The sequence below is a fragment of the Plectropomus leopardus genome, chromosome 10, assembly GCF_026936395.1.
Source record: "Plectropomus leopardus strain MGB_pleo_1.0 chromosome 10, ASM2693639v1, whole genome shotgun sequence".
Taxonomy (NCBI): Eukaryota; Metazoa; Chordata; class Actinopteri; order Perciformes; family Serranidae; genus Plectropomus; species Plectropomus leopardus.
In genome coordinates, this window is record NC_142185.1 from 32,051,074 (window position 1) to 32,064,262 (window position 13,189).

At 40.6% G+C, this 13,189-nt stretch overlaps 1 protein-coding gene across 5 annotated transcripts in view; it reads left to right on the forward strand.

Moving 5' to 3' along the window:
* The window catches only part of LOC121948976 (rho GTPase-activating protein 20), a 79,742-nt gene extending 67,970 nt beyond the window's left edge, over positions 1–11,772 (forward strand). For all 5 annotated transcript variants that reach the window (XM_088083610.1, XM_088083614.1, XM_088083613.1 and 2 more), the window contains 2 exons: positions 4,879–4,993; positions 6,697–11,772. In XM_088083610.1, the coding sequence (XP_087939736.1) occupies positions 4,879–4,993; positions 6,697–8,336 (1,755 nt within the window). In that variant the 3' untranslated portion in view covers positions 8,337–11,772. The remainder of the gene's footprint in view (positions 1–4,878; positions 4,994–6,696) is intronic.
* The last annotated feature ends 1,417 nt before the right edge of the window (positions 11,773–13,189 follow it).

Here is a 13,189-nt window from a genome sequence, read left to right on the forward strand (position 1 = left end):
AAGATGGAGACAGGGAGACAAATCATTCAAAAGAACGTTGTTTTTCTCTCGAGTTTGGCTTCTAAACGTGGACTTAAACTTTGTTTTTCTTCTGTTTTTATTGCGACTTTTCCGCATTACAGTATCCAACAGAGGACACAACAAAAAAGTGATACACAGATTTTTCCTTTGCAGAATGTTGGATGTATGTGTTTATGTACGACCTCAAAAATACTCAGCAATGAGCCACTAACACACAGCTGTGACATCTCTTAATGCACACACAAGCCCACGCACACGTGCAGATGATGCATCCTGCAGTGATACTGTAGAAACTCAACCTGCGTTGGTGCTGCAGACAAATATTTTGTGAATGATATTCAGCAGAACAGGTGAGAGAAAGTTTAAGATAATATCCCGCTGAGTTAAGGAAGAAGAAGTAGCTCTGAATGGGCTGTTGATGGATGGTTGAAAGTCTTCTGGATGCCCTCAAGCTCTTTCTAACAGTGCTCCGCATCACGTAGCAGCTCCGCTCTGAGCGATAGCCAGGAATGCTGAGTGAGTGATTGAAGGAGGACACGGAGGCTAAAGGAAAAAAGAGTAGCAGGAAAGAAAAGAGTCCCGAAAGGGAAGTAGAAATGAAAAACTTAAAAATGGTGAAAGTGGCGAAAGCAATGAAAAAGGAACAGAAAGCTTTTATTTTTGCAAAATATAATAGAGTCGTGCTTGCAACATTTCAGACATTTCGATAAAATAACAGGCTTGCTGTCTAATTTCTGGAGAATATGGGATTGTGAAGGTTACATGTAAGGTTATATGTCTGAAAAATAATGTTGTAGTGTTGTGAAAAGTCACCTTTGGCGGTGCTATGATACACCTCTAAGGTCTCATTTTCAACCAAAGCATCTGCAGATTAATTCCACACAATAAGAGATGAATTGGTCAACTGTTTTTTTTTAATTGCCGCTATAATGACTGTCAGAAAAGGGACAATTCCACCAGGCACATATGGTAAATTTGCAGTTATGAATTAAATCCACGAGTCTCAGCTTTCCAGTCATATCCAATTTATACAATTCAAAGACTGTTTAGAAACCCCAGTATGCAGAGACATTAAAATACAGTAGGCCAAAATAACACTTTTGTACTGCATGAGAAAAGCTGCATGGTTTTTGCCCAAAACTGCATGGGACAAGCACAAAGTGGCGCAACTTGTGGGTACCCAAAGAACCCATTTTCACTCAGATATGTTGAAGTGAGAGGTCAAGAGACCCCTGTGAAAATGGTCATACCTGTTTCTCCGCTTTCCCAAAATGTAGCCTATAACTCTGGCACATTAAACCACCTTCCTTTCATATAATTCAAATCTCCCTTAAACCAGCCTCTGATGGAAAATAATGTCAGCTGAGGACGTCAGACATACCAGCCTTGAAACTTAATGTCCCCTATAATTATAGATTGATAAACACATACTTACCAGTTGCCTGTTAAAATGCCTGCCAGATGATTTGCTGCCCTGCAGGAATGGGACACAGTGTAATCACTTTATTACATAATTTAAAAAGGGAATGAGACAGTGGAATGTTATTGTGCGCTGATGGCAGACAGATGTCACAGAGCAACAGTATCTAAAGATATCTGAAGATAAATACACCTGTGATCACAAACAGGTTTTGGCTGATTGTGAAAATGAGGTGTGCAGATTCCACATGGACAGAATTTACCTGCTGACTTTATAAGTGTCAGCCACGATGACAGACTGATGAGACACTTGTGTATTTATCTGCTTCTTATGTAAGTGAAAGTGTCACTGCAGGTAATGGATGTCAGAGCCGGGAATTACCCATAATCCAAGTCAAATGTGGCCTCAGGACTTTCAAACAGCAGCCATTAGCACATTTGGTATCCGAAGAGGGTTAGTATACACAAAGAGGAGATAAAACCAGAAAGTTAATGTTGCATTTGTGCTCTGGTAACAATTCTGGGAGATTAACGGTGCCTTTTTAATCGAAAAGTGAAACTCATTAAGTTATATAACAGCTCTCATCTCCCGTCATCTGTCAGGTAAAATGTTTCTCTCACTTTTTTTAATCCAAAGTTTGGTCCATTATCAGAGCCTAAGAGTGTTTTTATGCCTCTGCCCCGGCGACAGGCGGCTAGAGGCATGATGTTCTCGGTTTGTTTGTCTCTCAAGAAAGCCTTTAGGGAATTTCTTCAAATTTGACACAAACGTCAACTTAGAGTCAACAATGAGCTGATTTGATTTAAGTGGTCAAAGGTCCAATGTCAAGGTCACTGTGACATCGCCTGTCTCGTTTATGTGAACGCCATATCTCAAGAACGCCTTGAGGGAATTGATCAAATTTAGCACAAACGCTCACTTGGAATCGAAGATGAACTGATTAGACTTTGGTGGTCAAAGGTGATTGTGGCCTTGCGTTTGTCTCATTCTCGTGAATGCGATATCTCAAGACCTCCTTGAGGGGATTTCTTCAAATTCGGCACAAATCTCAACTTTTATTCAACATTGAACTGATTAGATTTTGGTGGTCAAATGTCAAGGTCATCATGACCTCATCTGTCTCATTCTTGTGAACGTGATATCTCAAGAACACCGTAAGAGATTTTTTTTTTTAAATTGGCACAAACGTCCACTTGGACTCATGGATGAACTGATAAAATTTTGGTGGTCAAAGGTCACTGTGACCTTGTGTCCATCTCATTCTCGTGCATTCTCAAGAAGGCCTGAAGGGAATTTTCAGTAATCTGACACAAATGTCCAATTCCACTTAAGAATTAACTGATTAGATTTTGGTGTTGAAAGGTCAAGGACATAAGACCTTGTCTGTCTCATTTCCATCAGTATTATATCTTATGTGCACCTTGAGAAAATTTTTAAAAATTTGGCACAAATGTCCACTTTGACTGAAGAATTACTTGCTTAGATTTTGGTGTTCAAAGGTCAAACATTGAGGTCACTTTGACCTCACAAAACATGTTTTTGGCCATAACTCCAGATTTTTTTCTGACAAAATTTCACCCAAATGTCTAATAAGTGAAATCACTGTGACGTCACAGTGTTTTGCAAAAACATAGATGTAAACTGCAACTTGACTGCATCATGGAGGTATTAAACCGTGAGGCGGTAATTTTAGTTTTTTTTAAACAAGTGACAAAAAAAATCACAGTGTACTTGAATAACTTCAAGTTTCTCTTATAGATCAACTTGTTGTTGACAGTTTGTTGCTGTTATAGAGAAAAATTGCACTTGATTCCTGAAAAGTCTTGAAACCGGTTGATTTAAGTCTACAAGTTCATAGTGTAGCCTGTTTGTGATGCTGGACTCTTCTAAACACCGAGTCATACAACCCATATGGACACCATACAGACACATGAACAGACAACATCTGGCCCAACAAACAAACAAACAGGGAGGCCCTAAAGTGTGTTTGTCTTTCTGTTTTCCAAAGTGTCACAAAAACGCAGCAATGACAGGAAAAACAACTCATTTACAAACAGATTTTAGTGGAAACTTTCCACCAGGGAGGATATGACTCTTCTGAGTAGCTCTGCGTCTCAGCACGTCATATGTGTTTAGTAAATTGTGTCTGTTTAGTTTTAAAGGCGTGGCTTTCAGCCAAGTAACATGATTTGTTCAGTGTGGAGTCCAACTGGGCTCATGGTTTTCTTAGAAACACCGTCAGCATGTTTCAGAACTTCAAGTGGCTGCAGGAGACAGGCAGTTTATATTGGAAGCCGTTTGCAAATTGTGTGATTGCTCATAGATATAATGAAAAATATAGTAAACAAAAATAAATAAATAATAATAAAAGAGAGGGGAGACCAATCATACTATAGTTCAAACATTACAGGTATGCAGAGTTTAAATAATTGCACGCGTAAAGTCCAGCAATTTGCTCTCCGTTAATTGGACGTGAATAAAACTTGGTATTTATGCTCAGGACTAAGTGTTGTATATCTCTTGTGAATTTAATCTCTATTTTATTTTTTCTATCAATTTTATGGACTTTTTCTGAAGCACTTACAAGTCCTTTCCTTATTTGTTTGTTTTTTTACTAATTTTCAGGTGATTTTCTTGTAGTTTTTACAAAATTTTTCGTCGTTCATTGCTTATTGCCTTTCTCATGTTTTTTAAAGAAATCAAGTTAATGCCAATTAGTTTGTCTATGATGCGAATGGACATCATTTCCAGCTATGTTGCCAAGTTTTATGAATCTAGCACATTCTAGCTTGTGGGAAATTGAGCTGAAGCATAAAACGACACATTAAGAACATATTTGTCAGTTATTTGTCAGTCTTGGTCTTTCAAAAAGCGTTTCAGAAAGTGATAATCAAAGCCAGTACATGATGTCATGTATTACTATCAAGACATTTTCCAGGACCGGGAAGAGGGAGTTTGATGTTTTCTTGCTCGGTGTGGAATGCAAATAGTCGTGTAGTTGGAGGTTCAACATCAGCCCAAACAAACGAACACAGACTTTTCTCAGAATGATAATATGGGAGGCGCGCACACAAAAACACAGCTCTGGACAGCTGTTTGGAGCTGATATCACAGTTATTTAGGTCAGGATTTCTCAAAATGAGGCAGCCAATAGCTCCAGTACCAACAGCTTCACACTGTTTTCAGTGTTTAATATCTACATCTAATTAATGTCAAATGTTCATTTTGTGTGTAGCAGCAAATTTGTGAGTTTACATCGACACAAGTGCGTGTTTGCTGAATTACTGCAGAGCTTTGGCTGGATGAACCGCTCCTCTGCAAGCTCTGCATAAACAGTAACAGAATCACACCTTCAGCCAAATGTAAGAAAACCAACAGTCAGCAAAAGCAAAGTCAAAGCTTTGAAGCTATAACCAGGGGGCGTTTCTCTCCTGCAGGTGTGTGAGCTCGTTCGCCTCCTCATAGAGAACTGCAGCAGCCTCCTGGGAGAAGACGTCACCTCGCTGTTCAGAAGCTTCAGCCAGAAGAGCAGCAGCAGCGACCACGGATCAGGTGAGAATAAAAAAAAACATTTCTTAAAAATTCAATTAAAAAAATAATACTAAAAGTCCAAGACCAAGAAAAGACGATAACACACAAGTAAACCAACCAATAACTAAACCACTGAAAGTAAAAGCACACCTGAGTTAAAACCAATAAAAGAAATAAAAGAAAATTCTAGTAACAATAGTTGAACCAGACTACTGGAAACGGTGGCTAAAAAGAATACCTTTAATAAAATAATAATACTATAAATAGACCACCACCAAGAGAATTTTAAATATGATTAAAAATAAATAAAAGAATGCAATAAAAAAAATAGACCAAGAAATGACAGACAAGGAAAAACCAACAAAATAAAATAGCAATAGATAAACCAGTGAAATTAAAAATGTACTTGAGTTAAAACCAATAAAAGAAAAAAATACTGGTAAAAATAGTTAAACCAGACAACTGGATTCAGGTTGCAAAAAAGAATACTCTCAATTTAGTTAATACGTTGATACTGTTGGGGCACTCCTAATGTCATCAACCCACACAAAAAATGGTCTGCAGCTATAACGGTTGTTGTTGTTGTTGTTGTTGTTGTTGCCGAGCAAAAAGCAAATTTCCTGTTATGTAAAGACCGTAAAGGTTCAGTTACACAAATGATGTCTTCTGAAGATCCTCAAACACACTTCTTTTCCATTATGGTCCCATAGGAAAATGGTTTTACTTGAAATAAAGAGAGAGGCAGAAAATAGGCAAAATTAGACAATATTGATTTTTGGGTTTAGTTCTGAATGAGGTTTAGAAGCAAATACAGAGTCTTCATCAAAATGAGCGCAGCTAAAGACCAGCTCATTTACTCAAAGAGTTCACTGTCAATGCTTCAGTGTTAAACCTTAAAATATAGTAACAAAAGTGGTTTCAGAGTGACGAGCTCAGTGTGTGTGTGTGTGTGTGTGTTGTTAAGTGGCCTAGGCTCTCTCAGACCGGTTGATTGGGGTCAGCAGACTGACCTGCAGTCATTTCGGTGATTGCCGGGGTCACAGGTGCTGATTAACGCTGCGTTGAATCTCCTCATTCATAAATTACCACCAACTTTCTTCCTGACGCTATAAATAAACCAGCAGAGGTGAAGGAGCGCACAGCAGGAGGACGCTTTGTCCTCTGTTCCCCTCGTCTCCTGCAGTCAACTGTGTCTTTGTTCATTTCAGGGGTCAGAATTCATATTTTCCCTCAGACTGCTCTCACCCTTTCTCCGCTTAAAGTTTCTGGCAGAGCCGAAAGAAAGTGGGAGATGTGTTGGTTTTTTAGTGTATGTTTTTGTGTAAATAAGGTTGGTTCGCCTCAACTGGATTGTTATTTTGGTTTGTAGTAGGTGGAAATGCCCGAAATTTCAGAATACTTGCATGAAATGGAAGGTATAATTTAAGAACTTCTTCACCATTGTAGGAAATATAATAGTGAACAAAGACGAGCAGTGAAGAATTAAATGATCTCAAGAACACCTTGATGGGTTTTCTTCAAATCTGGCACAAACGTTCACCTTCACCTTGAAACTGTTCTGACTGTAAAGATCTTCTTTTTGATGTCTGCATGTAATCCATGCTGGTAATTCTAGTTGGATTCAGTTCTCTTTATCTTCGTTTGACATTTCGGCCGTATCACGTGTTTATTCAAAGTCATATAATAACATCGTCTCTTCACTCTTTCCTTTATTCTCCGTCCAGATGTGTCGTCCTTCCAGATGAACGACTCGTCCTACGACAGTCTGGAGAACGAGCTGAACGACGACCCGGAGTCTCCCTTCCAGGAACAGCTGCCCCTGCGTGACAAGGACAAGCCGGACAGCCGCAGCCGGGACTCCGTCATCACCCTCAGCGACTGCGACCCCGATCCCGACCCCGAGAGCGACCTCCTGCTGCAGCTCCCCCCGCTGGCCAGACCCAGGAGGTTCAGCCCGGCGGTCCGACAGCCGCGCGCCCGCCAGGCCAACGGGCCGTCGCAGGGTCCCCGGAGGCTGAGGAGGAGCTCAGAGCCGGCTTTGGCGCTGACAAGCACGCCGCCGTTGGGCACGGTGACCGTTCACACCGATGACCTACTGGTGAGGAAGGCGAGCTATGATGCCGCCATGGAGGGGGAGCGGGAGGAGGACGAGGTGTTTCTGGAGCAGGGGCTGAGCGGGCTGCAGCTGAAGGAGGAGGAGGAGGAGGGATGTGAGAAGGGAGGAGCCAAAGTGCAGAGTGGCGGGCGGAGGAAGGCGAAGCACGCCCCGCCGCCTCCATTGCGGCTTGACGCCAGCTGTTCCAGTCTGTCGTCGCCGGCGACCTCGCCGACAGGCTCCTCCCTCAGCTCTTTAGACTCCGCCTTCTCACAGTACTCCACTGACTACGCCACCAATGGGGCGATTCCATTGGCTGAGCCCGCTCCTCTCTCCCCTCTCTTTCCTGGACGGCCCCCGCTGTCACCCAGAGACTCCCCCCCTCAGAGGGAAGCCCCGCCTCATTGGCCTCAGTCCACGCAGGCCCCTCGGACCAATCAAACTCCCCCACATCCACATGGCCTCCACCCGAACACGTGGCTCAAGAAAGACCGCCGCCTGTCACTGAGGCAGTCTGAAAACGGACACTCAGAGGAGGACTTTCCTGTGGTGAACGGGAAAACCCACCCAAACAGTAACGGCTACTCCGTCGGTGCCCAGGAGGCCGCCGCGGCGACCCGAAACTCCCAGCGGAGATCCAGCAGCCCTCCGTCCTACCAGCAGGCACTACTGCAGCTGCAGCGCAGCCGCTCCCCGTTCTACAGGGGGACGGAGAAGCCTCTGACGGTCCGAGAGCTGAGGCAGCTCCACGACCAGACCTGCACCTACAGACCCCCGATCCCAGCCTCCCCGAGGAGCGACTCAGTGCAGCCGCCGCAGGGTGTCTTCTACGGACAGAACGCCACCACTCTGGTCCTCCAGAGGCAAAAGTCCCACTCTCTTACTCCGGCCATGGAGGGATACAAAGGGCGCAAGACCCTCCCTCTTCCTCGCCAAGCGTCTGAACCCGCTGACGTCACCCTCCCCTCCGCCAGCCTCACCCTCGACAGACCGTCTAAAGGCCAGCCTCAAGACAGCGGCCTGAGAGTTACAGAGGTGGAGCCCAACCACGCCGAGCCACGCTACTGCCTGTCTCCCTCCGCCACTCGAGCTGTAAGGGACTACTTTTCCTCGCAGGGTCAGGAGGACGCTGAAGCATGCCTGCGGAGGAGTCAGGAGGTGGCGCTGGCGATCGTGCAGGGGAAGAGGGAGTGGCAGAGCAGGCGGTGCAGTGACCCGCGAGTGGACGACTTTGACCAGCTTTTTTTTGCAGAAGAGTCTTACGTGTGAATACGAACTGAGTACAAACAAACTGAGAGACTGAACTTTAACTGATGTGTTCACTTCTCTTCGTTGTTGATGTGATAGAATTCCCTCATATACGCCCTTTTTCCTTCTGTCCAATACAAAAATGTGTTGCAGTTTACTGTAGTGGTACGTCCAAGATTTTAAAAGGTACAGATGCACTTTTCGTTTCCATGTCTCTCCTCCGTGTGGTAGTAAATCAATTCTGACTCCTCGTTCACCGTGACAGTGTGACAGTGTGTCTGGCAAACAGCAGATCGAACGGTTTAAAGTTGCTATAATCCACAATAGTTTAAGTTTAGAAGCTTTTTCGTGTATTTGACGGTGGCATTCTGCTGTCAAGATGCCTGATTCTGTGAATTCATTTCAGAGAAGACATGAAGAAAAAGTTGGTTTAATTGGACATCTGGATTCCTAAACAAAGCTGTTAAAGCTGTTGTCAAAACTGGTCAGAGTTACAGCATTTGTGCCAAAATCTGGTTCTCCTGAGACATATTTTTCTTTGGCAGTGTGTGCTCGTTTTGCCTTCCGGTATGTGTTGTTGCTTTTTTAGCACGTGAAAAAATGATGAAGGCTGAGGAGATTTTCGTAAATTGAAGAGAAAGGACAAAAAAAGACTTTTTTCAGTCTCTGGAAGCCTGTTAATTTTTTTATTTTATGGCATTTCCAAAGCCAGCAGAAAATCCATTAAAACTGGCAGAAAAATCCAGGCTTTGACACATTTTTGTAATAAATCTCTAGCAGCAAAACATTTCAAATGTTGTGAAAAAGTTGACTAAATATGCATGTAAATTCAGAAAAAAAAACTTTTGAGGGGGGATACAAATTTTGGCACAGCTGATGCTAAAGACAGCCTAATATGCTTTTCTTACATTTTTTACAGTGAAAATTTGATCATAAAAGTTTCTAAATGCAAGCAGACGTGTTTCAGCAGATATATGATCCAAAATCTTTGGGAAATTAACAACATTAGCAACCAAGTTTCGTTAGCATGTATCTACACGTACAATAGCTGTGTACTTGCAGCCGGGGATTGACTGAACAGGAAAAAAAAATAGCAACACTTTCCGCTTTCTACCATAAAAAATAACCAGTAAAAGCTTCTCAACATGACAGCATGTTCCAGCAGAAATCTTATCTGAAATCGGGGATTAATTAACAAAATCAGGCAACCAAGATTACACTTTTTCCTGACATTAGCATGTAGCTACATGTAGCAGTGTAAGCTACTTGCAACTGTGAGATGACTGTAACAGAGTATAGAGGCATTTTTTACTGAGAAAATTTGCTTAGAAAAGTTTCTAAATGCAGTAGGACATGTTGCAGCAGATATATGATCCGAAATCAGGGAGAAATCATCATCATAAGCAACCAAGAGTACGTGTTTCCCTGATGTTAGCATGTAGCTGCATGTACTTAGCAGTGTACTCGCAAAAATAGCGACACTTTCTACCATAAAAAAATAACGAATAAAAGCTTCTAAACTCAGCAGCATGTGTTCCAGCAGGAATATGATCCAAAACTGGAGATAAATTAACAACATCAGGCAACCGAGATTACCGGTTTTCCTGAAGTTAGCATGTAGCTACAAGTACGTTAGCAGTGTAGGCTACTTGGAGTATGGAGTATAGCAGCATTTACAGTGAAAATTTGGTAATTAAAGTTTCTAAATGCAACTGGACATATTTTAACAGATACATGATCCCAAATCTTTGGGAAATTAACAACATCAGCAACCAAGATTTATGTTTCTCTGACGTTAGCATGTAGCTACATGTAGCAGTGCAGGCTGCGCTATGCAAACACAAAATACACATGATTGAAACTTTGGCCAAGTTTAATATTAAGTAATTCTTTTTCTACATAATCCATAAGCACAAAACACAGAATAGCGTAGGTATTAGGTCCCCTTTAATGCTGCAGTAAAAATAACACACTATGGACATGCTTGTAGCTCCATCCACAACATGTGTGATTTTTGCTGCCAGAGGAGGAAAGTTATCAAACCGATGACTCCAGCTGTACATACTTAAAACATCTTAACGGCATTTGTACCTTTTGTGACAAACTGCATCTGTAAAGTGAAGCATTTTTCCCCCAGAGAGTGAAGCGTTAGTCTGTGTGAATGAGTGAATCAATAGGGCCGTTATTTATTCATATGAGCCGAGTTTCCAGACACACAGCGCGCAGTGTTGTCCTCTGAAGCTCTGGTTTATATCTCTGTGACCTGGGAGGGAGGGAGGGACGGGACACGGGAGGGAAGAAGAGAAACTGTCGCTGTGTGTGGGTGAAAAAAGAAAGTCAGAGCGTTTGAATATGATGTGATCATTGACAGCGTGTCCTGAGCAGGAATGTGAGAAAAAACGTGTGCCATTGAAGGAGAAATCTCCTTTATTCTTGCTTGTATAGCACTTCATTATTCTCAACAAGAAACCCATTCAGTCTCACATGAATGACAAGGACACCGCGTGTGTGTGCGTGCGTGTGTGTGTGTGTGTGTGTGTGTGTATGTGGAGTTGAATGCACCACAGTTTTTGTACGTTCTGTCCATAATGTTATGATATTTTCATTCCAATGCTGCCGTCAATGCAGCGCTAATTTCTAAGGTGACGCTTAACAATCAATGACCTTATTTCACTGTGCATTAACCCTTTGAAACCTGCAGCAGTGTCACTTTTCATGTGCTGCTTTCAGCAAAGTGGTGCAATTTTTATTTTATTTTTTCACACATAAAAGCTGTAGAAAAGTGATTATAATTACATATTTAGAATTATGTTACAAAATTATTATAGTTTTTTAAAAGCATTTTTCCACTTGTTTTTTTCTTAATTTTCTCTTTTTTTTAAACTTATTTTCAGGTAATTTCTTGCAAATTTTTAGGTGATTTCTTTTTTTCTCTCATTGCCTTCTTCCCATGTTTCTGAAAGAAATCAAGGCAATTTGCTCAGGTTTAAAGGGTTAATTTACTGAAAGGAACGTAAATACATACTTAAAGATAATATATTCTTAACACAATATAAGTGTAGTTTTTATGGGAATTAACCAAATAAACTTACCACACACTGCAATAAGGTCCTTGTCATGATAAGCATCAGTCTTAAACTGTTCCCTTCTATTATTATTAATATTTTAATTGTTATCTCCATTACAGTGAATTGTGTCCAACGTGTATAGTTCTGCATATTTATGATACAGAAATATATAAATATATATAAATATATTATCTTGTTACTTTGGTATGTCGTGTTGTGTGAAAAAATCAAATGTGTATTTTTGTACATGCCAATTCTGCTGCTGCTGTCCCTATAGAAAGTATATTTGCTACAAAACGCACCATTTGTATATTGTGTACATCTGATGTCCAACGCTCACGAGAACAAAATGTCATTGATTTTAATAAATGTCGCTCTTGTGAAATATACAGATCGGATCAGACTGACTTTGTTCTTTCGTGCGGTTACTCATGAAAGTAAGAACAGGAATTGATTGTTTATAGATTTGGTGGGGAAAAGAATTCGAGCACTAAGGAGGGATATGCTTCAAGTATTTTAGGTGTCAAAAATATGAAAAGCCGTAACACAAGGAGTGTTGGAGAGATCATCAGCTCTAGTAGATATTAGCAGATTAGTGCGTTATGATGGCCACGTTTGCATGTATGATAGGATGTTACTAGTCATTTAGGTAGTAGTCAAAGAGTTAGTTAACCATTTGAAACCTGAGCAAATTGGCTTGATTTTTTTCAAAAACGTGAAAACATGGGAGGAAGGCAATGGGCAACTTTTAAAAAATGGCCAAAAATTACCTTAAAAAAAGTTCATAAATAAATAAATAAATAAAATTTTAAAAAGAAAAAGAAAAAATTGAAAAAATAACCATTAACAATGGCAAGAAAAAAACAAAATAGAAAAAAATATATTTTAAATTTAAAAATTAAAATATTAAATTCTACAAATTTCAAATATAGTCTTCTGGACATTTTGCCCTCCTCACAGTTTATTTCAGTTCAATTTCTTGTCACCTTTTTTCCCATGTTTTCAAAAGAAAACAAGCTTTTCTCAAGCTCCAGAGGTTTAAATACTTGTTAAAAGGCGTCTGAACGCAGCACAACAAAACTGATGTAGATCCAGGTCTTCAAAGGGTTAATAAGACAATCATGTTGAGGCATGAATGAAGAGGCTGATGCCAATCAGCTGATGCAGCTGTGACTTCAGGGCTCTGCTGGAGGATGTCATGCCAAAAGAGATCTGGCATTAAGCGCCATGAAAGACGCAAACATGGATTCTGCTTGTATGACAGTTCTGAGTGAATCACGTGTGGATGAAGTTAACTACACGAACACTACGAAAACTGACTGCAGACCAGCAAACATCAGCTGACAAACGCTGTCATTTCATTCCCAATCAAGACATTCTGGTAAGACTTGCTTTGCCTTGTTAACCCTTTGAAACGTGGCTCAGTATCATTTTTTTGTGCTGTGCTGAGACACCTTTCACAAGCTATTTGACCCTTTTCAAACTTAGCAAATTGCGTTGATTTCTTTCATAAACATTGCACGAAATTAGTAAAAGGTTAAGTAAACTTTTAAATCAAATGAATAAATTAATTTCAATAAAATTACCTCAAATAAATATGAATAACGGAAAGATTATTAGAAAATTAGCAAAAAATATGGGCAGAAAAGTATATTTAAAATTATAATGTTATATTTCAGAATATCTAAAAATATAATAAAATATATAAAATAACTACTTTTTAGAGATTTTTTAGGTCTTTTTTTTCTTTCTTTCTTCTTTTTGGCTTATTTTAAGGTCGTGTCTTGTTAAGTTGCTTGCTGCAAA